The sequence below is a fragment of the Vanellus vanellus genome (assembly GCF_965231255.1).
Source record: "Vanellus vanellus genome assembly, chromosome: 6".
Classification (NCBI taxonomy): Eukaryota; Metazoa; Chordata; class Aves; order Charadriiformes; family Charadriidae; genus Vanellus; species Vanellus vanellus.
In genome coordinates, this window is record NC_138911.1 from 14,030,930 (window position 1) to 14,057,350 (window position 26,421).

At 37.0% G+C, this 26,421-nt stretch overlaps 1 protein-coding gene across 1 annotated transcript in view; it reads left to right on the forward strand.

The window, feature by feature from the left end:
- Positions 1–26,421, forward strand: part of PDE3B (phosphodiesterase 3B) — a 96,085-nt gene that overhangs the window by 50,440 nt on the left and 19,224 nt on the right. Inside the window, exons 2-4 of the mRNA XM_082485938.1 lie at positions 18,673–18,723; positions 19,586–19,834; positions 24,595–24,737. Of these exons, the coding sequence (XP_082342064.1) occupies positions 18,673–18,723; positions 19,586–19,834; positions 24,595–24,737 (443 nt within the window). The remainder of the gene's footprint in view (positions 1–18,672; positions 18,724–19,585; positions 19,835–24,594; positions 24,738–26,421) is intronic.

Here is a 26,421-nt window from a genome sequence, read left to right on the forward strand (position 1 = left end):
GGGGAAACAATCCGCTTCAGTTGAACTGTGTCAGAGCTTTTGATCTACAATATTGGTGCAAGCTGCCTTCGTACATGGACTACTGTTAAATCTGTGTTTCGCTGACTTTTTGCCTTACTGTGAAGAAGTACTTCGGAACAGCTCTGCTTACAAACTGGCCACAGAATCAAAGTCTATCTAACTTTATCATGCTGTTATTTATAAATTGCCTTTAATTTGTTAGAACATTTCACGGAATCATGGAGTTTTCAAAGTTGGAAGGGACCTCTAGAGATCATCTAGTCCAACTCCCCTGCTAAAGCAGGATTGCCCAGAGCACATTACTCAGGACTGCATCCAGGCGGGTCTTGAAAATCTCCAGAGAAGGGGACTCCACAACCTCCCTGGGCAGCCTGTGCCAGTGCTCTGTCACCCTCACTGTAAAGAAGTTTTTCCGTGTGTTTGAACGGAACTTCCTGTGTTCTAACTTGTGCCCATTACCCCTCGTCCTGTTTAGCTTTTTTCGTTTATGACAAGCGTCTGTTGATTCTCCCCACCCTGAATATTTTTAATTTTCTTGAAATGCAAGATTTGTTCATTTTACTACTGACAGGAAATGCTGAAATGTAATGGTGATCTTCCTGCTTTGCTAAACTTGTTATATAATTCCTCTTTGTACATGCAAAAGATCACAGAATCACAGAATAGTAGGGGTTGGAAAGGACCTTTGGAGATCATCTAGTCCAAGCCCCCGCCAAAGCAGGTTCACCTAGAGCAGGTTGGACAGGAATGCTTCCAGGCAGGTTTTTAATATCTCCAGAGAAGGAGACTCCACAACCTCTCTGGGCAGCCTGTTCCAGTGCTCTGTCACCCTCAAAGTAAAGACGTTTTTCCTCATGTTGAGATGGAATTTCCTGTGTTCCAGTTTGTGCCGATTGCCCCTTGTCCTGTCTCTGGGCACCACTGCAAAGAGTCTGGCCCCATCCTCTGGACACTTGCCTAATTTCTTGCTCCTAGGGATGCACCTATCTTGAGCTTGGAGGAAGTGGTGCTTTAATATTAATCAGCTCTCTTGCATCATGCCTCCTTCTAGAGCCTTAGCCCATGGGATGCCTCCAAGTAGGTCTTTGAAGAGGCCAAAGTTAGCTCTCCCAAACTCCAGGGTTGTAATTCTACTTTTTGCCCTGCTTCTTCCATGCTTCTTCCACTCCACCATCTCATGGTCACTGCACTCAAGGCTACCCCAACCTTCACATCCCCAACTAGTTCTTCCTTGTTTGTCAGCATAAGGTCCAGTGGCACACCTCTCCTCATTGGTTCCTCCACCACCTGTGTCAAAAAGTTATCATGAATGCTCTGCAGAAATCTCCTGGACTGTGTGTGCCTGGCTGTGTTACCTTTCCAGCAAATGTCAGGGTGGTTGAAGTCCCCCATGAGAACCAGGGCCTGTGACGGTGAGGCTATTTCCAGCTGTCTGTAGAAGGCCTCATTGACTTCCTCTTCCTGATCCGGTGGTCTGAAGTAAGTTCCTACAACAGTGTCTCCCATATTAGCCTGCCCCTTAATTCTTACCCATAAGCTGTCGATGAGTTCTTCACCCACTCCTAGGCAGAGCTTGATACATTCCAGCTGCTCTCTCACATAGAGAGCAACTTCACCACCTCGCTCCGCTGGTCTGTCTTTCCTAAAAGGTACATAGCCATCCATGACATCATTCCAGTCATGCGAGCTATCTCACCGTGTCTGTATAGTTGCAATGAGATCATGGCCCTGCGACCATGCACAGATCTGTGGTTCTTCCTGTTTCTTCCCGATGCTGCATGCATTGGTGTACAGGCATTTCAGAGGGTGTACAGGCATTTCAGAGAGTGTACAGGCATTTCAGAGAGGTAATCAAGCATGCAGGTTTCCCTGGAGGGGAGCAAGAGGACCCACCACAGCCATACACACCCTTGAGGTGGTTGGCCTTCTGGATCTCATCTTGGGAGTCAGCTAAGGAATATTTGTCCCTGCTCTGGTTGGCCTGGCTTATTCCCCAGTTGGGTAAGTTGGGGTGAGCATTGCCACCTTGGACCCCATCCCCCAAGTGCTTCAGTTTAAAGCCCACCTCACCAAGTAGGCCAGCCTGCTGCCAAAGATTCCCTTGCATCTTCTAGACAGGTGGATTCCATCCCTCTTTATACTGTAGGTATGTGCATATTCTTTTAAAGGAGAGAAGGAAGTTGGAACCTGAAGACAGATATAAATTATCTCTTGCTGTAAGTGTTCAGAATTATTTTTTATAATAACATTAATTTGAGGAGGATGGGGTTTCTGTGCTCCTGTGTAGTCCATAGAGATGAGGTGATTTAGAGCACTCCTACTTAGGCTGTACATGAAATAATCTAGAGGAAATATTTAAAACATTCATTCACATGTACTCTCTTTCAACTAAAATTAGCTTCTTTGAAAAGACCCAGACATTATCATAAAAAATAGGCTTTATAGTAAACCACTTGGTAATTATGGGATGGGTGCAGAAATTACTACAATCTGTTCTGTCCTATTCAAGTAAAGAATGAAATTAATCCCTTTGGGCCTAATATTTCATAACTTTGTGTGTATCCTGTTTTATCTTGTGCTGTTAAAACTTATCCTGGCTGCACTTACTTCTTCAGTGTTAGAAGATACTTTCAGCAATTGGTAGCATAATTGAAGCACAGGAAACACAGGCAACTGCCATCACAGAGCTCCAAAGAAGTATATGCTGCCTGTTTGTATTAACCTGGAGTTAGTAATAGGTCTTTAATGAGCATTACCATTTCTGACTGATGCCCACCTAACCATCTGCACTGACCAAGAAAGCACCACTGCATAGGTAGACCTGGAAGGGTTCAGATCATAATGCTCTGAAGGAGAGAGGGGGTTGAATTAAAGGCAAACCGTTGTGTGGTTTTGGTTTTTTTTCTTGTAAAAATGTGAAAGCCGGAAAAAAATCAACAAAGGCTGATGGCAATTTTCAGGTGAGTTGCGTTTGGTTTTTGGTTGTTTTTTTTTTTTTTTTTTTTAAAGTCTACCTTCCTCAAAATTTGGGAGAGTTTTTTGGTTGGTTGGTTGGTTTGTTTTTCCTGCCATCTGCTTCCTACTGACTGATCTCTGGGTCAGAAACCCTGGAAATATGTATGGCAATTACCCTGTGTCTTGCTGATCTAGTTGCCCTTAGAGGCCAGCTGCCTGTCCCTGACAGAAACAAATGCAAAAAAGTTGGATAGTATGAACAGACAGATTGAAATGAGGGGTTAAAAAAAAAAGGAAAGGTAACATAGAAGCAATTCCTTCTTTCCATATATTTCAGACAACGTTCTGTCAATCTGTTTTTGCGTTTCTGAATTTATGGCTCCCTGACTTTAATCTTTTGTTTCAAACATTTGATCTGTAAAGCATCTTTATTTTCAAAAGCATCCATGACATATAAATTTACATGTCAGTGATTTTCTTTCCAGTTTCACTAGCATAAATAGAGCTTTTTTTATATAAATTCTGTTTATTTCTGTCTTAAGTACAGATTATTTGCTGTAATATAGTTGCAGTGAAGAAACAAACATTCTGTATCAATTTACCACTATTTTTCAGGGGATTAAGATGTTGGTTATTTTGATTATCCTAACTTCAAAACATTACGGCTTGAATATGAGAATAAAAGTAGTTTAACCTTACATATGCTATTTGCAGTTGGGCAAAGAAAATGCTATAGTGATAGGCATGAAGAAATCTAGCATGGTTGAAAAGAAAAAAATCTTCACTTGAAGATTTGCTGTTCTCCGCTTTCCATATCATATGACCATCTTTATTTAAGAGGACATGTAAACTTACATTTATAAACTGTTCTTTCAGGTTATTTGATCCAGTACAGTGGAATGTGCTCATAAGATCATCAGCCATCACCATCAAATTAAAAAATAAGCAATTATGTAGGTAGAGCAGATCATGGACCTTTGTATGACAATCTGAGCAGTCTGTAAAATGCATTTAAAATATGAAATAATCCTTTTGAAAGAAAAAAGCAAGTTAAGTAATGGTAATTTAGACTCTCACAGAATATTAGTTCTTCCTTATTTCTCTTCTCCTCTCCCTCAAGCTGCTGCTCATCTGCTTTTTCTCCAAGCAGTAATAGTAAAATTATTGGAGGGTGAAGAAGAGGGAAAGAACTGAACTTTATTTTATTTAGGACTGTAATTAGTAATAAACACCTTTTAATTTAAAATTTCAAATACAGCTTCTGAAGGTCACTAGCTCGTTTTAAGGAAAGTGCTAATCTCAAGAATTCTTACACATATTTTCTGAATTTGGGTTCTCTTAAGGTATTTGGTGATACAGTGTTCAGTTTCGAGGCGTATACCTTTTGCCTTTTAAAGCAAGTATAGTTACAGTTGTGACAGGGCCTGTCATCTTCAGTTAGACTTGCAATTCACTCTGATCTTCAAAAAGTAGGTTCTAATTGGATGTGCTGATAATAGATTCATCAGTGTGTTCATTTAGTTTAGTATAATTGTAAGCAAGTTCTCAGCTTTATTGGCTTGCTGTCTGCAGCTTGGTTCAGTTTTGTGTTTATTTTAATATTTTACGTTGCATTCTATTGCTTGGAGAACTGTGCTGCTGGAAGTGCTGCTCTTCTCCTTATTTGTCACTATTGAACCTTCCTGATTATTTTTAGTTACCAGCTTGATATTCACATTTTGAAAAAGTAAAGAGAAATAAAGTTGAGATGCTTGAAACGAAAAAGCAAAAGTTCTGTAGCTTACTTTTTCAATGGATTTTCTGGGCATTATGCAAGATGATATTTTAGTGTTTCTTCATTCATTTTGTTGTGTTACTGAGTTTGCTGATGCTCTAGTATGACAGAGGTGATAATACTGTTAGTGCAATTATATGTTTTAAGAAACTTTCGTAATGTGATTAGATATGTTATATACCCATTTCTGTAGAGTTTGTGTGTATACATGTATGTATATGTTTGTACAAACATGTATATACATATATATGTATATAAAAAGTCTGGAAAGGAAATGTAATAAAGGTTTTCCAAGCTCTTTGATCTGTCTTAAGTTTTGAAGAAGGTACATAGTTATTAGTGGAGGAGGGCTAGCTCATTAGTGTCTGTTATTCACCAAATGGAACAAATGGATTGTCATATTTGCTGTAATATAAACAAATCTGGTTGATAGTGTATTTCTTTTTAACTATATTTCTTTTAAAGGGAATGACTGTGTCATGTGGAGCTCTCTAGAGGGAGTGGGAGATTGCTGCTGCTCTTGGGAGCATATTGGGTGGGGGGAAGAGGAGAAGCTTCCAGATACAAGAGTGGAGGAAGAATGAGATTTACAGAAAGGTGCTGGAGACCTGTAGTTCAAAGACAGGTGGATGAGAGAAGCAACTCCATAACCAGGCCTCAGACGAAACTTTCCAAGGATACAAAAGGATAGTACAATTTCCTGCAACTAGGAAAATTGCTAAGATGGGTCCATTTTTATAATTACTCATTTTATGTTAATTGGAGATGATCTCAAACTGGTCCACCCAGACCAGGCTTTTTATCTTTAACAACAGTCAGTAGTAGCGTTTATTTCAGAAGTGGATTTTTTTCCCCTCTGGGGTTCTTTGCCATGTTTTGTCATCTTACAGTTTGGGCCATCCTTAGCTAGAGGATATGTCTGAGCTGTGGTGAGTAGCCATGGATTGATCAGTCTCTGAACTTTTTTTTAGCATCTTTGGTTACATTTAGTTTCTGTAAAAACCTGCAGCAATGACTGCAGTAATTTAATTATGTAGTGTGTGAGAAATACCTACTTTGAGTTGCTTTAAGCCTGCTGCCAGATGATATAATTACATGGCCCTCATTCATGTGCTTGTGAACAATACTGACTAACCATTCTGTATTTACCTTCTTCATAACTTTCGTAACTATAGAGCATTGTTATAACCCTCTGTTTTCCTTGCACTTGAGGGATCCCAGTCTATGTAGCTCCTGACAGTAGAAGCTGCTCCGTATCTTTGATTTCTCTTACTATCCTGTCCTTTTTTATTTCTTCTATACTTCTATATCTACATGCAGCACTCAGACTGTGGGTGTAGTATGGATTTATGCAGTGAAACTGTTTTTTCTGTATTGTTTGTTCTTCCTTTTCTAACTCTTTCATTTAACAACTTTGAGAATTGGGCTGATGCAAATGACTTCAGGATCTCTTTCCTGGTTACTATTGACGTAATATGAGCCCAGCTTTCTATATAGTTTAATTTCTTTTTTTTTTCTGAGTATTTACTCAGTAGTACTGAATTTCAGCAATATCTTATTCCCTATTTACTTTCTATATTCAGATCTTTTGATGCTTTTGAACAATCAGCTCTATTTCTGACTATCCTCAGGAATTTTGTGTTGTCAATGCATGTTGACACTTCAGACTTCTATTGCCTTTTCAATTCATTTTGAGTGGGTTGATTAAGATAGATCCCAGCTTGAATCTTTGAGGCAGTCTGTATTGGCAATTTTTTTTCTTTTTGTGAACTTTCTACTCTTATTCTTTACTTTCTACGTTTTAAAAAATTGCTAATCTAGAGGAGAGCCACCCCTACATTCCCATGTAAATGTGATTTCTTCAGGACCATTAAGGGGAGACTGCCAATTTTTTTTTTATTATTATTATTATTATTTGTTTGCTTTATTTTGTCTTGAATCAAAGTACACTTGTTCACTTCTATTGGTATGTGTAGTCTGTTTCAAAGGAGTCCAGGAGTTTTGTTGGGCATGGTATCCATGTATGAAAACCCTACTTATTTTTTTCAATGTTTCATTTAAATGGTGCATCTATAAATTCATTTTGTGGGGTTTCTGCCCCCCCTCCCCAGTTTTTGTCGATTTCCTCTGACAGTTTCCCCACATTCTTCTGTATCCCTTTAAAAGCTGATGTTATAGGTGCTAGTTTCTAGTTCTGTTGTACAAGACACAACTTGTGATTGGTTATACCACACTGTACAGATTTTACTCCTTTGAAGGTTACTATAATAAAATCTTATCTTTCATGTGTTGGATCAGGCATGATTAAATATTTGATTATTTTTTTTGGCCAGTCTATCTCCTATCTCCTAGTTTAGTTTGTATGTGCTTTACGAGGGTATTTGACTAATATATACATTTTGAATGTTGTAAGTTAACTGATACATTAAAAATACTCAAATAGAGAAAAAAATTCCAATTGCTACATTTCAGTGTAAAGATAGTAATTAAATGCTGTAGAATATATTTCTTGTGTGTATTAACTTTAGAACAAAATCTATACTTCCTGTAATGGAAAACCGCTTTGTTTTTAAAGCATAAAGTGTATAGCTTTCAGTTTAAAAAAAAAAAAAATAACAAAAACACCACGCAAAACTATACAACTATTTGCCTTTTTCATAAAGATTATGAGGTTGTTTTTTTTTTTTTTAAATGGAATAGCCAATTACAAAGGTCTGATGGGTGTTGTAAAAGCTTTTCTGCTTGCCTTATTGGGGCAGTATTTTTCTATGCAGATATTGGTGAGCATCTTGGCATCCCATCATTTTTCTATGGTTAGTGTTAGTTTTAAATTCTAGATATTTTCCCCCTTTCTGCTTGAAAAAAAAAAGATATGCAAGTTCTAGGAGATGCTAGTTAAGAGTTGAATTTAAGAACATAGAATTAGTCGAAGATGAGTGTAGACTTGGTTTTGTTGGGTTTGTCTCATTAATAGCTATTTTGAAAACATAGTCTGAAAGAGACTTGATCGCAAAGACATTAAAGGCTATTAGAAAAAGGCTGAGAAATTAAAAAATAGTGGTGTTCCCAAAGGAAAAGTTACTTTGCATGTATTTATAATATTTGATGGATTGATTGGGCATGCTACACTGCATCTTTATTGTAAATAATACTTGTCCCAAATTGCCAACAATATTCTCACTGCCAATGTTTTTCTCTGTAGGCGTTGGTGTAACTTTCACTATTGTGATGATTTTGCTACAAATTTCTTGCAGTTTAAAAGAACATCCCGATACTTTTCTGCTTGTATAGGAAAGGCTGGCAAGCTATTCTTATTATCTGACATTCAGTGGAAGACACTTGACCCATCTTGACCTCTTTCTTTCATATTACTTTCTCCATTTTAGTCATGCTGCCAAAATGAAAGAAAAAAATAATTGTGTTAAGATCAACGCAACCTGATATATCATCGGGTTTGATTATTTGGGGGTAGGGGGGGGCATTTCAATTTCACTCATCAAAATGATAGGAAAACCTATTATACAAACAAAAGTCAGTAGGTTACTTAGCATAAGGAATGAATCAACTTCACTATTTTTCATTATTCTCTTTTTGTGCCAGAATTTCATATGTCTGTATTCAGAAGCCTTTGCAATAAGAATGCCGTACATAACTGTAACTTGTGCTCTATGAACAGGATAGCGAGGTGACTTAGAGAGTAAGTCAAAACACTGGAGTGAAAACAGGCTTTTGGATATGATTTTCCATTACCTTTGCATATAGTATAGGTTATACAGTTATGTCTTCAAGTATGGCAGAGTCCCGTGATAGTTTGAACAGCAGAATGGAACATAATTTATTAAAAGGCCAATGAAGAAAAGAACCTGTAGTTTTGGAGATGTTGATTGTGGGACAAAGATGATTTTTCTTCCCTGGAAGTGTACCTTTAGTTACCATCTTAGCAGAGTGTGAAATATGGCTTATGTCTACATAAAGTTAATCAATTTCAGGAGGATGTGCTGTTAAATGTTGTGAAAAACATAGCATTTTACAATGACTTCTGGAATTTTAGGGTGTTGGGGATTCTTTTTCCCTCTTAACTGAAATCTGAGCTTGTTCATCCCTCAATCTTTTCGTTGAGAACTTTTTCACAAGATTAGTAACTGGTAACAACTACTAGAGGTGTCTGACTGCTTGCTCTCTTGCTAGACGGATGAGTTTATCATGAGTCAAGGTGGAACAGTGTATGTGGCCCTCCCCGTACTGCTAGTGGTGATTCCTTTGTTCATGTTGCACATGCAAGATAAGCCTGTCATAAACAGCTATCTATGCAGGACTTGCTGTTTGGGGGACAAAGTGGATCTCCCCAAGTAGTTTTATTTAATCTAGGCATCATCTAATGTTACAACAAGTGGGAAGTCATCATTGTTCTTTTTTTTTGTCATTTACAACAGCATCACAACATTACTACATAGAAAAAAAAATTTCTACGATTTTTCAAATCTGCTGCTGTTTGAGATTTCTCTCAGCTGCTTACAAAGCTGCCAACTAAAGTACTACTTAACATGAATACATTAGAGAAAAGTAAATTGGCACTTTCTGTAGAATGCAGCAATTTGCATTCCCTTGTTCTTCTCTGTTTCTGACAGCAATCTGTATTACGTTCTTCAGAGTTTCAGTATTTTTTCCACCAAGAGATCTCATCTCGTGTTTCCTGGCACTTCAACCAGAAACTTGTCCATTAAGAGATTTCTTTTTTAGTACTGATTTAACTTTTGCTAACAATTGCTCTTGTAATCAGATTCATAATTGTACTTTCCTATCTGTTTTTAAATTATTGCTTTTAATTCTTTAGCTTGAGCAACTGAGAATTTAGTTAGTTCAGTCCCCGGGTGTAACTTCCAACCACAGCACTGCAGCAATATTTACTTTCCTTTATGACATAATATCTTCTTTGGCTTCTTGACTATTTTCTTTCAGCTTACTTTCCTAACTTCAGTCCCTGTAATGTTTCTTTTTCGTCATCATCAAGTTGTTGAAAGAAAAAAACACTGATTTGTGTAAAGCTTGAACCTTGTGGCAATTTTTAAAATGAAAATCCTTAAGACAGTAATTAATACAATCAAAGAAAAAAGTGGTGGTGTTTAGAGAATTAGAGGTTTTGCTACTCTGAAGGTGCAGTGCCTCTGAATGAACTAGCCTGAGGGGTTTGAAAATACAGCTTCATAGTCTGAAGAAAATTGTCTTGTGCCTGCAGTTAGCTGGAGAAAAACCTTTTTTTGGCTTTTGCAAAACCAAATTGTTCAGTGGGTAGACTGCATGAATGTGTTGCTGATTGTTTGCTTCCTCACTGTACAAATTTGGCGTTGACAGATTCAGAATGAAAGGGAACTTTGCATAATCTGTATTTAACTTGTGAAATGCCTACATATATGATATTGGATCTGTCAGAAGTTTACGTGGATTCTGAAAAGATGATCAGAGAAATGCAAAGGTGAAAACTATTGACCTTTGCAATATACAAAGGCATACAACATAAGGCTCCTTGAGCTGTGTTGCTGAGGCTGAAAGAGCATTCTGAGAATTAGTACTGCTTACTTCAGAATATTCTTATTTTGAGGTGGCTGCTGTTGTCAGTGTCAAGATACTGGACTAGATGATCATTTGGTCTAATTCATTTGATGGGAGCCGTTCTCACATTCATGTTAATTTTTGGCTGAGAGAGCTTAATTTTATGCTGCTTATTTTAGAGAGGGATTTGGGGAGAGAGGGTAAATGTGTTTTTATGAGATTTTAAAGAGAGAGTAGTGATAAAAATCTTTGTGAAAAATTCGGTATCTCCTTTTCCTTAGCTCAGTGCTGATAAAAAACCCAAACGCTTATCATGTGAAATAGTTTCTCTTTGTTTGCTGAAAAGAAAAAGATCTGAGTTTCATTTTTATATCTCTAGTGTAACAGGTGGAAAAAAAACACTTCATTGAAAAATTTAAGTCAATAGAGGGGAAAATAGGTTCTCTGGTGTTTTTAGTTACTGCATTAAGAATATATCAGCATACAGTAAAATGCTCCAGTGTAAGATTTGTGCACATCCTTCTACTGCAGAAAGATAAAATTTAAGTCTCTGTTCCAGTATGATACATTAACAGTGTATCAACACGGCAGTGAAGGCTTTTACTATGTGTAATTGTAAAATAATGCCAATAGGTAAATGTGAAAAGGATGTTTTGGGCGCAATTTCTAGATTTTGCTTTTTGTAAAATAAACACAATTTTAAAAAATGGTTTTAGGCTTTGGATGACAGTAAAAGAAGTACAGAATGCCAGAACACCAAAGCAACTGTACCAGATCAGAGCAATAATCCACCTAGCACTATTTCTTTTCTTTGATGGTGATTAGAACCACATGCTCGAAAGGAAAATGCTTATAATGGGCAATTAAAGGATCTGCACATAGCAGGCTTTTTCCCTCTGCCCTCCCTCCCCCAGTTGCCATAAATTACTGGTTGGCCTTTACTCTGATGTGCAAGTCTGACAAAACCTAGAAGGAACAGGAAATGACCTAAGTGTGGTTTTAGCCAGTTTTTTTCATTACCTACATAAGAAAAAAACCCTACTTTCCCTTGATAGACAAAACACCTTTTAGAACCTTTTTGAAACATTTGAAGATCGTAAAAAATATTAAAAGGAAGATTGGAGCAAACATAACAAGCAATAAGAAAACTAAAAACTTTCTACAGTAGACAAAGTAGAAGCTGACCTGCTGATACTCCTGGTTACAAAGCAGAAGTGGCATGTGTTTTTAAAAACAAACAAATGAAACAAACACATAAAAAAGAAACAAAACCCCAACCAAACAAAAAATATTTTTCCGCTTGCGGGGGGGGTAATGTTAACTTTAAGAACCTGCTGAAGGTTTATTTGAAACAGTGGAGCATTTTTGCTCTGTTTTTGTATCTGTGCTGAGGACAAAGTTACTGAAAACAGTAACTAGACATGTGAAGACTCTAAAGTGACTTGTTAAAGTTTACTTAGGTGCAGCTCTTGTATTTGCAGGGGAGATCAGAATACTGTGGAGTCTGGTGAAGATGTTACAGTGGCCAAACACCTGTATGTTCTAGTGTTGTTCTTATGTGCCCAGCCAAGTAAGACGCAGGTACTATTCAATGTATAGAATAGTATTTACTAAAGCAATTAACTAGAAGCAAGTATCTTTCAATTGAGGGAAGATTTTAGATTTCTGAAAAAAATGAAGATAACGCCTTTTATGAGAGAGTTCAGTAGAGTCAATGACAGAGTCTAGGATAGGGAATATGACTGTTTCCTTCAGTACATGTATCCAAACCTCAGAACCATGAAAGCACACTCAGTTTCTGTTTAAAGATTGTGGCTATCTGCTGACTTCACAGCCTATTAGCCATTTTACAACCTTGGATAAATAAATTGTATGGAGTCAGGAAGTGATAAGTATTGGGAATCAAAAAATATCCTAGTTTTTTCCTGTCCCATTTATTTTCATGGGAAGGTTTAGGGGGTAGAGAAACATCATCATGATTCTAAATGCCTTAAGTATCATATTGAATGCTTTTCCAAGTGCTGTATTTTGTCTTGATTACAATAATCTACTCAAGTGGCTGTTGTTTTGGACTGCAAGATTTCACAACAGAACATTGTCTGTGTTAACTAAATATTGCTACCTCTACTTTGACAGACTCATTCTTTGGTTGTATCACCTTTAGTTTCATACTGAATACAATTTAACCACTTAATAACATATGTTTTTTCAAAATCTACCTTTTCTGCACAGGGAGGGGAAAAATCATAATAAATAAACAAAACAAGACTTCTAGCTTGTATACTACTGTGTTTGTTTATGTATCATTAAATTACGTGGGTTTAAAAAGATAATTGATTGTAAGCTGTTACAAAAGACTAATTTAGAAATAAAAGCAATGAATCTAGTATCAGTCTTGTTTGAAAAGCAGTCATGAAAAGGAATGGATATGTAATGTAAGCTTTTTCATATTTTACCATAAATTAGTTTCTCATCTGGTTGTAGAATTTTGCTTTTGAATGAGGTGATTTTTTACAGAGTTGATTTCTGAATCAAGTTGCTATGGTGTTGGTTTCATTGTTTGGTTAATTCTATGCTTGGTTGCTATGGAAATACGTATTTACGGAGCTAATGCCTAATGGTGTCAAACAGATGCTACTAGCAACTAGGAATCTTTTATATTTGATCAATGAAAGACTTGGTCAGAAGTAGAAACTAATTTTTGTACTCATTTTTTCTCCATTAAAATTTTGGAACATGTAATGTGAATGGGTGTTGTCAAATAGGACAAATAGTTTCTGAACAAGCATTAAAGCACATGCTGAATCTCCTGAATAGTATCGTCACTGAAACTAAAACTTCCCACTTACCTAGTTTAGGAAATCAGACAGCAATATTACAAATCTTAACATTGTGTAAGGCCTTAGATGGTGTGCACATTTCAGCTTAGGCTATGGAGTGTATGTAGTATTTATATTCTAGTTTTAAAATTGACTTTTAGATTTCTAAGCTCTGAAACATTTTTTTTTATAGCCATGTATTTTAAATCTCAGCATAAATATGAATATGAGTATAAGTTTACACAAACACAAGTAATTCTTGAGTAGCTGGGATGATATGATTTTGTATTTTATAAGTTAAATTATTCTGCAAATATCATTATGAAGTTACCTAGCCAAATAGAGTTTGAGTTAAGCATTAAAGCTTTTTTTTAAAAAAAGTGTTTAAAAACACTTAGTGTACTTTTATAGTAATTTTAGTGGTTCATAACCTCAGAGAAGTAAATCCCATGAGCACTTAAACCTTTAGAAGTTGAAAATACTCCTCAAACATGACTTGAGCCAAATGGAGCTGTGGCACTCATGCAAAGAAGATCCAAAAGAGCTCCACCCTCCTCAGCATCAACTCGCTTCTGAAAGACATATCTGTTACAGGCCCTGGAAACACTGGCTGCCCCATGCTAGGAAAGATAACTTTTTATATAGACAAATCATTAAAAACAAACCAAAAAACCCTGAAGCTCTGTCGGTTTTTGTTGACTGTCTTCTGCCATTTCTCACTGGTTCTAGTTTATTTAGACTATAAGCTTCTCAGAGGAGTGCTTTTTTCCTTTTTCTTTTTAGAAATTAATATTACTTGTTCCTGTTGCTGTTTGAACTATAAGCTGTATTAGGGAAGGCCTTTTTTTCCTATTACCTTGTGTACTTTTTTTAACAAATGTTTCTGATGTTGCTAACAACATGTGCTTTGCAAAAGTGCCATGCTTAAGTTTTGGTAATTCTTGGGTTGATATTCAACAATCAGAACAATCAGGGCCTTCGCCTCTTCTCCCCCCCCCCCTCCCCCCGTGAATAGATGGATTAGAAACAGTGTCAGATAAGTTGATTCTGAAATTCATGTGTTCAAGTTGCATGGTAATTCCTCTGGAGTATATGGAAATATTGTTTTCATTGTTTGAGAAAATATAAACAAAGGGTAATAGCTAATGCCTACTGTCAATTTTCCTGTGTATTTCCAGTGATATGTATTTAAAATCTCCTTAGATTTGATGAGACAGCCATATAACTGAATATATATATATTTTTTCTTCAGAATAGCTACACTGTGGAGAATTTGTTGAGATTTAACAACTTTTTTAGCCTTAAAAAAATATATTTCCAGTGATGTTAATTCTTTCTGTTGATATTCTTAGCCTGTTTTGAGTGGCATGTTTCAGTCTGAACTAAACCCATCACTGGCTGATGGTGACCAAATCAGAAAAGGTCACTTGTACTTAAAGGGTTTTTGTAAGCTGTCTTGTCTTCTTTTAACTGTGTTGAAATTTATTCCATATGCTAAATAGATTCAATTATTATAGTTAAACAGAATACGGTCCCTGACTGTTAAAGAACAAGGCATAGTACTGGGTTATGTGTGGGTTTTTGTTTTGTTTTTTATTGACTGTCCTTCAAAACCCCGATCAACTTGACGGGCAATTATATAAAACCAGGAAAGTGTGATTATTGCTCTTTGGATGGGCCTGGTAGACTCTGGGGTTGGAGTCAGGCTGTTACGAGAACTTCTCCTCCAAGCTGACTGGTAGTTTCGTATACGTGTTTAATGGGGGAGAGCTATACATTTCTTATCTCTCAGAAATTCATCTACAATATCAGAGCCTTCTGCAGTTTTATTTTCAGAGGACCTCCCAGGTGTGTGATTGTGGTGATGTTGGCACTGACAATGGATGCTCAAAAGCCAAAGCATGTGACTTGCTACCACAGAGGTTTAAGTTGTAGCTTGGAACTTCTATGACTTGAGTCCCTCCTAGGTCAGGTGTTTCTTGTTGGAGGAGGTGAGGAAGAACATTATGTGCAATGGATTACAAAATCTTAGTATTACAGAGTACAGATCTTTCTGCAACAAGTCTTATGGTTGCAAAATCAAAAATTGCTCTGCCTAAGACCTATTTTAAGGTCTGTTTGTCTGTTCACATTAAGTCGAAATAAACTCTATCATTTTTACTCCTGATATAAGATTAATGCAACTCTGGGAATACTTTCTAACTTCTGTTGATGATCCACAGTAATTAATTAAAGCTTTGACTGCTAGACTCTCAACAAAAATAATGCCAAAAATGCTGCTTTTTTAGTATTCCAGATTTAACTCCCAAGGCATGGAGTTAGGCTAATTAAACTAAGTCTGGTAGGCAGTGAGAAACAAAGTAGAGTTTCCTTACAGTTAGTTTCTGAATGGAATGGTAAGAAGTAAATTCTTTGAACAGAGAAGTTTTTGTCAAGAAGCAGAATTTGTCAGCTGTTAACCTTTGAAAGTGTCACCCCCCCCCCTTGTCCCTCAAACCATTTCAATTCTGCAGAAGTTCTGTTAAGGAGTAAGTATGCTGCTCGTTTTTGTTCCTTTCTCCCGAAATTGTTTTTGTGGGGGAAGCTTTCTGGATTTGAGTGCCATCTTGTGGTGTGTTGTAAGCATCTAAGAAAAGGTAATAACCCCCCCCTTTCATTACTAACCAGTGAGGATTTGATTAGTATAGAGATGTACCAAGTTGTATTTACCATGGAAAAACATTCATTGTATAGTGATCTGCATTTTTTCCATTGTGCTTAGTAGAAGAGATTGCTACTTTGTGCCTAAAATTTTCATTTTATTTACTTCAATGTGTGGCACACGGAACGAGCCCTGATTATCTATTACAGCTAACATAGACTGTGGTATCCTGCTAGCTGTGGTAATATACTACACCTGTTTTCTCTCAGAAGGTATGTCTTCTAATTAATGGTCATGTATAGTGAATTAAAAAAAAAAATAATCTTTTGGCAACATAGAGGTAACCTTAGGTTCTGTTATTTCAAAACTGTTTTAGTTTCTTTGCTGTAAAATCGGTGTCAGTGGAGAAGCTTAAATCTTCTGGTTTAAATGAAAGCAGAAAGTTTTCTGTCGTGAATCCAAGCTGTGAAATTTTTCATTTAAATAAAATTGTGTATAAAATGATGCCCTGCCATTTAAAATATCAAACCATTATTTGCATTGGAAGTAGATTTTGCATGAGCTGCGTACATTATTTTACCTTGTGTATACTGGGTGACACAAGATATAGCAGTAACAGTTTCCGTTGAATGTTTTCTGTCTCTGCAACTTTGAGCCTATTTCTTTACTGTAGGAGTGTTAAAGCCAAAAGGAAGGTTTTGAACATTTTTAGTCATATAGATTACCCCCCACAATTATAACAGTATAGCTTATGTGAGCTTGCATGTGTGTACATACATGTACACAAAAGCTCCCAATGGTTTAAAGGATGAATAAAGGAGGTTGTATCAGTAAATGTAGTTGCAGCTAAAGGTTTGGTACAGCAATATGCTGGAGTTAGCAAGAGCAGAGGTATTTTATTAAGATGTCATTTATGACAAATAAATAAAATCAGCTAACATACCACATATTTAAAAGAAAAATAAAATATTAGAAGAGCCTGGGGGAAGGGAAACCTCTTTTGTGTCCGCTAATGGAAGTTGCAAGATTGCAAGCAAACTGACGCAATTTCGTGGACCATTAGTATCAAAGGTTGCTAATACAACTAACTAAGCTCATGTGGACATCTGATCTTTGTTGCTGGTTGAGTCAAAAGTCAACAAAGCAGATTAATGCAGTCTCTGTGTCTGAGCTTAGGAGGACAGAATGAAATCAGAAGATTTACCTGTGTTTGATACAGTAAATAAATGTCAATCTGGAAAGAGAAACTTGAGAATGAAGAAAAACAAACAAACAAAAAAAACCAAAACAAGCAGCCCAGGTAGACAACTCATTCTAGTTTGTTATGGAAGAAAACCCCCTTCATCTTGGCAGTGATCATGCTAAACCCAAATGTATCGTGCAAAATGCATATGGCCAGATAATGTTCGTCATTATCTTAGTGCTTGTCACTGACAGGCTAAGAGTCGTCATCTATGCTTAGGGTTTTGGGGGTTTTTTGTTTGTTTGTTTGGAGGGGGTTTTTGGTTTTGTTTTCATTTTGTTTTGTTTTGTTTTTAAAGAATGAGGAGATGGTAGCTAGATTAATCACTTAAAGAAACAAAAAAACCTCAAATTCCCAAATTCTTAATTCTTGTTTTAGATCAGCTTGCTCTACACAATAGGACTTTCTGATAGAGCATAACTTGCTTGCAGTTTAAGCACATGCTTAATGATAGACCTCTTCACTTTTCATAGCAAGTGGATGTCATAACTATTAACTTTAAACATGGTTTAAAGGTATCTCTATGAAGATAACAGAAGAGAAAAAGAGCCTTTAAGTGGTGCCCTTGCCTGGGTAGTGCTGACATGTCAGCCTGTGTTCCTTTATTGACGTTTTCTGCACCTTCTGCTGGACAAGTGCCAGCCTGGAACACAGTGTTTTCTCCATGAAAGAGCTGTTAGTCCTAGAGGAGCAAAACCAAACATAGTTCTCACCTATAAAAATAAGCAGAAAAATTTACAGGACTGCAGAATATGAACTACCAAGGGGGATATTGGCACTTTATTTGTGCTTTATAGCTGCAGAAAAGAGGAAAAAAAAAAAGGGGGTTTCTTTATATTTGTTTAATTTGTGAATGTATATTGTGCAAATGAATTCATTTATCAGAGAAAAATTAGAACCTGTCAAGAAGCCATGACTGAACACTTTTGAAACAAAACAGACGTCTGAATTTCATTTCTTGTATGTTGTTTTTATTTTATGTCAGTATAGAAGAAAAATTAAGTGAGTGCTGTTGACGCACTTGAAGCTGATAGTATCTTCAGATTGTGTTGCTGACGTTCTTTTGTGGGTTTGGTGGGTTTTGTGAAGTTATTCAGAACATGTAGATTTGTAACCATATTCAAGGAAAACCTAACAAAACCTCCTGCAAGAAAATGCTTTTAATATTACCAGTTTTTTAACCTGAGATACTGGGGAGCTTTTAGCCTTTTTAAAAAATAGATTATGTTAATGTGGTGCTTTCTGCACTTTATTTACAAAATCGCTACTGTTTGAATGGTCCTGGAAAGAAAAAAATTATAAAATATATTGGAAATTTCAGGCTAGATCTGCTTTTATAGTTTGAGGTGAATAGAAGCAGGAAAGCACTTTCGCCACCTAATTTAGTGTACATGTTAAATGATTTATAAACAATCCAGAAATACTGAAATAAGGCCATATAATTATTCTGTCATCAAGATATCTGTGTTGCACGCAACTTCTTCAGACTCTTCCTTAGGACTTTTACTGGGGTAGTGTTAACTGAGAAAATGGCCTAAGTTACATATACGTGAAGGAAGAAGCATTTTATGTTACATCACAATCAAGATTTATTCCATTGTTGTTTTTCACCATTCACATATCACCTATTTATCTTCTTTTTTTTCTTTTTATTTTTTTTTCTTTACAGATGATACTTTGGGATTGGGATTTGAAGCAATGGTACAAGCCCTATTATCAGGTCAGTGTATCTAATTGTTCTTTTGTGAAATGTGATTGAGTACAGAGCTCACTGTAATCTGTCAGATTTAAATTTTTCTCTTGATGTTTTATTTACCTAAGTTGTCCTAGTACATTCTAGCTCTATATAGCAGAGACTTGATATTTAGCAGTTCTGACAAAGTTGACAGGGAGCTACTTTCTGTGGTGCGTATGAGAACAGTCTCATACCTAAGATGGGAGTGGGTTTTTTGAAATAGCCATTAGCATAAGGTTAGGAAGTGATTCCCCAGCAATATCACCAAACTCAGGTGTACCAGGTTCTCACCTTTTTTCTTGATTGCTTGTTTCTTCCCCTGTCTCTTGTATCAGCGGTGGCATCTAATCAGCTATTGCTGTTCCTGTTCAGATAATTATGCCAAATAAAAACTAATTACTTTTTTGACAGAATTGAGGATTTGTTTCAGTAGAATCAGGGTTAATAAAAGTTATGAGGCTGCGCCAATTGCACCTCTTATAACTGTTTGACCACCAACATTTCTGTTGATATTATTGGAAGAGATAAAATACTAAGTTTAGTTCTGAGACAAAGTAATGAAAAATTGAGATTAAAAAATTGGCACCAGATCTTTCTGTCAAATAGAGAAAAATAAACTGAAAGCTAATGTTGAATTCTGAAATACTTTATTTTGTGAAAACCCCTGCAAAAATTGATGTCTGTATATGTCCATATGTATATATTTTCTTTAAAAGAAAAATACATTGCATTGATTTTTTAAATGTATTTTTTAAAATTTGCAATGGATAAGATGCTTATTTAAAACTTAGAATGCTGTGAAATGTTTTTACGTGTTAATAGTTTGCAACATTTCCGTTTATTCTAGAATGCTGGCAGTGGAAATGGAGTTGATCTTTCAGTACTAAATGAGGCTCGGAGCATGCTAACAGACCTCCTGACTGACCCATCCCTTCCACCACAAGTGATTTCTTCCCTTCGAAGCATTAATAGCTTGATTGGTGCTTTCTCAGGCACGTGCAGGCCAAAGACTAGTCCATTCACACCATTTCCTGGTTTCTTCCCCTGTCCTGAAATAGAGGATCCTGCTGAAAAAGGAGATCGAAAGTTGCTCAAGGTCAAATGACTAATTTTCGTTTATGTGTGTATTTCAATTTTAGAAAAAAATTATCAAGTAAAATTCATCTGGAAAGACTGTTCCTGTATGGATAGTAGCTTCTTTACTTGAGTACCTTTGAACTATGTTTAAGATCAAAAGAGAACAGCTGTGAAAACACGTTGAGTGAAATGTAGATAGGTAGCAAAATGCAAATTCAAGTGGTTGATGCGTAGACAGGTAAAAGCACTGGTCTGCACTCTGAACATGATTCCTCGAAATAAACACAGGATTAGAAAAACTAAAAGCAAATATAGAATGTAGACGACATATTCTGATGATACAGCACAACCAGGGCTGTTCTTGATTCTCCCACATTCTTGATATGGCAATTACTGTCAGTGTGGCTTTTTCATTGATAGTTTTCCCCAAATAAATTTACTCTTGTGAACATCAAACTAGCCATCAGACAGAAACAAATCAACTATGTAGAAGGAAAAATGTGTCTTCTTTCTGTGCAGCACATCACATTATGGGACCAGTGTGTAAATCTACTGTCGCGTCTCCATTATCTAGGGTAAATAAGTGAAAGCAAGTATGTAGTTACTATATGACATGTTAAGGAACATGGTGGAAAAACATTCAAATATAGAAACTCATCTACAGTGCACCAGAGCTAATAATTCTAAGGTAGCCCGGTATTGACAGCTTACGGCCAAATTGGTCAACTTGTTGGTTTGGTACTTTGGAGCCAGATAAACTGCCTTGAGCCAGATTCAGCCAGGAAATGTCTGTTGGGAACCATTGTCAAGACAAAAGCTTAGTGTCTACAGAATACTCTGTGGAAGATCCTGCAGGATCATTGCAGTATGAAATTCCTTGGAATGTCACATGGATATCTGCAGAAATCAGTTGGGTAGGGATCATAATCATTCACCATATGTTTTTCTTTGTGGATTTTTTTGAAAACTGCTAAAGCTTGGTATACCAATGTGAAAAATATAATTTATTTGAATGTGAAAATGTAACTTACAATTTTTAAAATTTCTATATAGCTAGTCAGAATTGTTTGAAATGAAAAGTATTCATTACTCAAGACTGGTTATAAAGATTATGTGAGATTGAAAGATTATGTTTTTTCACAGCTATTCTCTTTTCCTCTTTCCTAAAAGTAATTCTTCCTTTAAGTTTGGGTTTTTTCTGTATATTAATTTACTTGGTGGATTAAACAGTGCTTGTCACTATTATTCAATTAACGTTTGACTTTGGTAGATGTTTAGGGGTAAGCCAAAAGTTCTACCCCTATGTATGTTACTGCAAAAAAGAAAAAGATTTCTCTTTCTTTCAAAAGTCAGGTAAGTTGGCACAAAGTCTAGATTATGACACACCAAAGAAAATAATAAGAAAATATTTCTTCAAAATGGGACCTTTCAGACTATATTGAAAGGTTCCCATTCCCTCTTTCCCTGACTTGGAATATAAAAGGTCTCCTCCATATTTCAAACAAGTTGTTCCTTTGCCGAGGATTATGTACATCTTTATTTCTCCTCCCTGACTGTCTTCCACAGTGCATCCAGTTATAACTGATGGGGATCTGCTGGTACTCTTTGGTAGTTTTTTTTTTAAAAAAAAAAAAGTAGTCAACTACTTGGAAATTATAAATGGCTCAGTTGGTGCTATTCACTGATCGGTCTCTTTAAATTCCTAAAGTAGAAAAAGGAAACCTTAGACAAAAAACATCTCAGGGCTGCTTTGCAATAGAAAGACTTTTCACTTCGATCATGACTGAACTGTCCCCAGATTTTCTAGAGCATAACAGTAGACTGCTTGCCAGCTTGGTGGATTTCTGGTGTTATCAACAGTCATGATTTTAATAATTTTCACACTTTAGGCAAGTAAAAGTTGTCTAGGCAAGCACTTGAGTATCCACATCCCTTGTCTCCTGGCCTTGTTATTGCTGGAAAATAAAAGTCTTTTCATAGAATCATAGAATGCTTAGAGTTGAAAGGCACCTTGAAGATCATCTAGTTACAACTCCCCTGCCATCGGCAGGGACGCCTTCCACTAGACCAGGTTGCTCAAAGCCCCATCCAACCTGGCCTTGAACACCTCCAGGGATGGGGCATGCACAACTGCTCTGGGCGACCTGTTCCACTGTCTCACCACCCTCACAGTAAAGAATTTCTTCCTAATATCTAATCTAAATCTACCCTCTTTCAGTTCAAAACCATTACCCTTGTCCTATTACTACACCTATAAAGACCTATAAAGAGTCCCTCCCCATCTTTCCTGTAGGCCCCTTTTAAGTACTGGAAGGCTGCTATGAGGTCTCCCCAGAGTCTTCTCTTCCCCAGGCTGAACAACCCCAACTCTCTCAGCCTGTCTTCATAGGAGACATGCTCCAGCCTTCTGATCATCTTCATGGCCCTCATCTGGGCTCACTCCAACAGGTCCGTGTCCTTCTGTTGAGGGCTCCAGAGCTGGACACAGTACCCCAGGTGGGGTCTCATGAGAGTGGAGTAGAGGGTCAGAATCATCTCCCTTGACCTGCTGGCCACGTGTCTTTTGATGCAGCCCAGGATGCAGTTGGCTTTCTGGGCTGCAATTGCGCATTGCCGGCTCATGGTGAGCTTCTCATCCACCAGCAGCCCCAAGTCCTTCTCCTCAGGGCTGCTTTTCATCCATTCTCCACCCAGCCTGTATTTGTGCTTGGGCTTACTGCGACCCACGTGCAGGACCTTGTCTCTCCAAGACAAGGATGTCCTGCGGGACAGTGTCAAATGCTTTGCACAAGTCCAGGTAGATGAAGTCAGTTGCTCTTCCCTTATCCACCAGTGCTGTAATGCTATCGTAGAAAGCCACCAAAGTTGTCAGGCATGAGTGACCCTTAGAGAAGCCATATTGGCTGTCACCAATCACCTCCTTATTTTCCATGTGCCTTAGCATAGTTTCCAGGAGGATCTGCTCATAACAACTTTGATTTCTGGCACAGTCTAAATTTTGTTTCCAGAGCAACTTTTCCCCTTTGTATAGTGATTATCAGTGACTTTGCAAGCATAGTGATTTGGAGTTCCTTAGTCCTTTGCTACCCTTGTGTTGTTTATTCTCTGCTTCTTTATCTAGTAGAGGAAAGTTCTGGAGATTTGTTGTATCCCCTCGTATTCTTAGAGTAGCCAGGAAGAAGAAATAGTAAGTGCAGATGCTGGGGCCATCTTTCCATATTGTGGTAATGTGCACTTCTTTCAGGGAGTGGACCTTTCTTCTCTGAAGTCAGGGATTTTCAGCTGTGCTCCCCACGTTGTAGAGAGCATGCAGGTTAGAATGCGGTCCACTAACAGAGGAGTGCACTCTAGCCTGAGAGCACTACCATTGTATGACAGCACACAGAATACACTCCTCCAGTTCTATTTCGGGTAGAGCTGGTTAAGGACTGCTGCATGTTTCTGTGGGAGATGTGGTGGTCTTATTCTGCCTGTCCAATTCCACCTTTCTGGCTGTGACTACAGCTTTGCAGCAAAGCGAACAGATTCAAGGTACATCCCATATCAAGGACTCAAAGCAGTCTGATTTTTCAGGGTAGGAGATAGGTAGTAGCTCTGTGAGTTAAGTATGATCTTTGACCACCTGACGAAGCTTAAAATTGCAAAGTCGTTATTTCTGCCAGATTTTTGAAGTGGTAGTATCCAAGGGTCACCAGTCCTCACACATGACCCTGTAGACCTTACTCAATACTGCAAATATTGCTTTGGATTTTTTTGTTTTAAACATTTTTTTCCTTTTTACTTTGCAAGGTCTGATTACACACATCTGTATTATGCAGAAGAATCTCTCCCCCCACCCCCATTGAATGGACAAATCTAGGGATAAGTTAGTAAGTGGATTGTGGACTGAATGCAGTGAGAGAGAGATAGAGATTATTTTTTTTATTCATTTGTTTAAAATACAATGTATAGGTTATTTGTGGAATGGATGCAGATACATTAGAGCTGGCTTTGAAGTTTCAGTTCAGTGATCTATCCTTTCTATTAGTTAGGTTCTACTAGTTGCTATATAAACATGGATTTCTGGGGGGATTTCAGTAAGGCAGAGCTAGTAAGTCCTGAGTTATTTCTATACAGGACTATTTGAGTGCCTTTGCGCTGCTTTGCAGAGAGCTTTGCATTCAAATACAACGGAGATTCCCAGTGTTGTGCCCAGACTAACAGCTCCCAGGGTGGGAGTGGAGAAGTGCCTGGGAAGCTTTCCAGGTGCTGCAGGGCTGGTATGGAAGCAGAAAAGGAGCTTGATGGACCAAAACTGACCATGTGCATTGTGTGTCATCCTTTCCACAAGTTCCACAATACTCACACTGTCAATATTTAGCATCTGAGCTGTCAAAATCTCAGGCTATCCTGAGAGCTGGAGAGCTGACTGTAGTCGTATGATTGGGATGTGTAGAAAAAGAATCTGTAATCCTACAGTAGCTAGCTCTAGAAGATCTCCATTTTTAAAAGCTCTGAAGAGTAATTGTTGGACCACATGGATTTCGGTGCACAAGTATCTTTACATATTTTAATTTGGGGAAAGAAAAAAAGACATATGAAAAAAAAATATTTCAAGTAAGCATAATAGTTTGATTGCGTCTTTTTTATTTTCTTGAGCAATAAGAGTGAATGTAAGATACCATACTTACTGTTTTACTATAAAAAATTAACAATAAATAATCTTGACAAAAAATTAATGCGATTTTAATGTCTGTTTTAAATTATATAGATTTTAACCATGGTTAAATTACTCAACAGGGATTAAATAGCAGGAATAGCCTGCCAACATCACAGCTGAGACGAACTTCAGGAGTTTCTGGCATTCCACCTATAGAATCAACAGCATCTCGATGGGAACGGAGTAACAGCAAGAGATCTCATCAAGAATATAGCACATCCAGGTAAGCACTTAGGCTACATTTATAATTGCCCTTCAATGTGGTTTTCTAAAATGTTCATGCCTGTAATGCTGGAGCTTGGAAGCAGAAGTATTTAATGTAAAATCTTGTGAATTAAGTGTCCAAATTCTGCCAGCATAAACTGGAAAATGTTTCAAGTTAATCATATACTATGCTTTGTAACTCTGATCTCAAGTAGAAATCAGGTCATTTTGAGGTTGAATGGTATGCTATGTTATAATAAGTAGGCCTGCATATCAGTTTTAGTAGGAAATGAAAAAAAAGCCCAACATACACGATTGCAAAACAAACTAGTTTAACCTCTAAACCTTTACTGACTTCCTCCTCCTTTTTACTTAAAATATGTATCATTTTCTGACTTCCACATACCCCAAAATTTGTTTTCTAATTAAAAAGACGATACAACTTTCTTGCCTTGGTAGTCACTGTTGTGTATATTGCAACATTTATTATTCCTATGGTCATCAAGCAAGCAGTAAGGTGGATTAAGAAAGTCATCTCTTCTCTACTTTTTAGTCAATATGGTGCAAATAGAACTTTTACTTCCAGAATTAAGGTTACATTTTGAATTAGAATTAAAATAAATGTAGATATTTTCTTTTTCTTTAATGTATATGAGTGAAACTTTACACATTTAGTTTCATTTAAATTTAGTTTTATTTAAATGTGTAAATATGTATGACTGCTCAATATCTTGAAAGAAAAGTACAACAGATAGTTGAAATTGTGTTACAGCTTAAATCCATAAAAATGTATGAGGTTTTGCTATTTTTTTTATACTTGGTATCTTGTAAGACTTATAAGAAAAGTATAATAGATGCAATTTTTTAAAGAAAAAAATAGTTATGCTGTTAACTGATAATTACTAGTAGTGAATGAAAGTTTATATACACGTCCAAGAATTTGTTTAGCAATATTATATTTAATTTTAAAGTGAACCATTTAAATAATTTGGCCTTTGTCAGTGGCTTTTTCCTCTTGAATAAAATATGCTTTTCAGGTTAATTGTGGTTTGTGTATAAAATATAATTGAAGATGCTAGTAGTACCAGTAGTAGTAGTTTAAAGACTGTGTTTTCATGCTGATTTGCTTATCAGTGTTTGAAAGAATCTCCCCAGTTATATCCACTGGAAATATCCAGAGACCAGAGAAATTGCTTTAAACTTACAAACCATGGGACTTCAGTTTGAGGCCCGGCACTTCTGGTACAGACACAGTGTACGTTTACAGAGGATTTCCTTACAGGTCCTACCAAGCAAAGAGCCTACTCAAGCTCACCTGATTAAAAGTAGTAATATAGAAAACACCCTTGCTCATACTCCATCACTTTTAAATTACCTCTACAACTTCTGGTTAGTCATGTTCCCCTGCCTTGCTCCTATCTACTCCCATGCAGCCCTAGAATATGTTTGCTTTTTTGTGGTTTGTGTTCTGCCTTTTGGAGTTCTTGCCAACACTTATACTGTCCCTGTCTCCTTGCATCTTCCAGTGATTGTTCTTAATGGTTTCCCTTTAACTTCTGCAGATAAGGTTAGATGAGATAGCTGAACTTTCCTGTTGCCAAAAGAGGCAGTCCTGCATTCCTAGAGCACTTTGTGCCATTGGCTTTGGCCCTTGAGCCAGCCCCTTAAATTGTCAGAAAAATAGCAACAATAAGACGACAGTT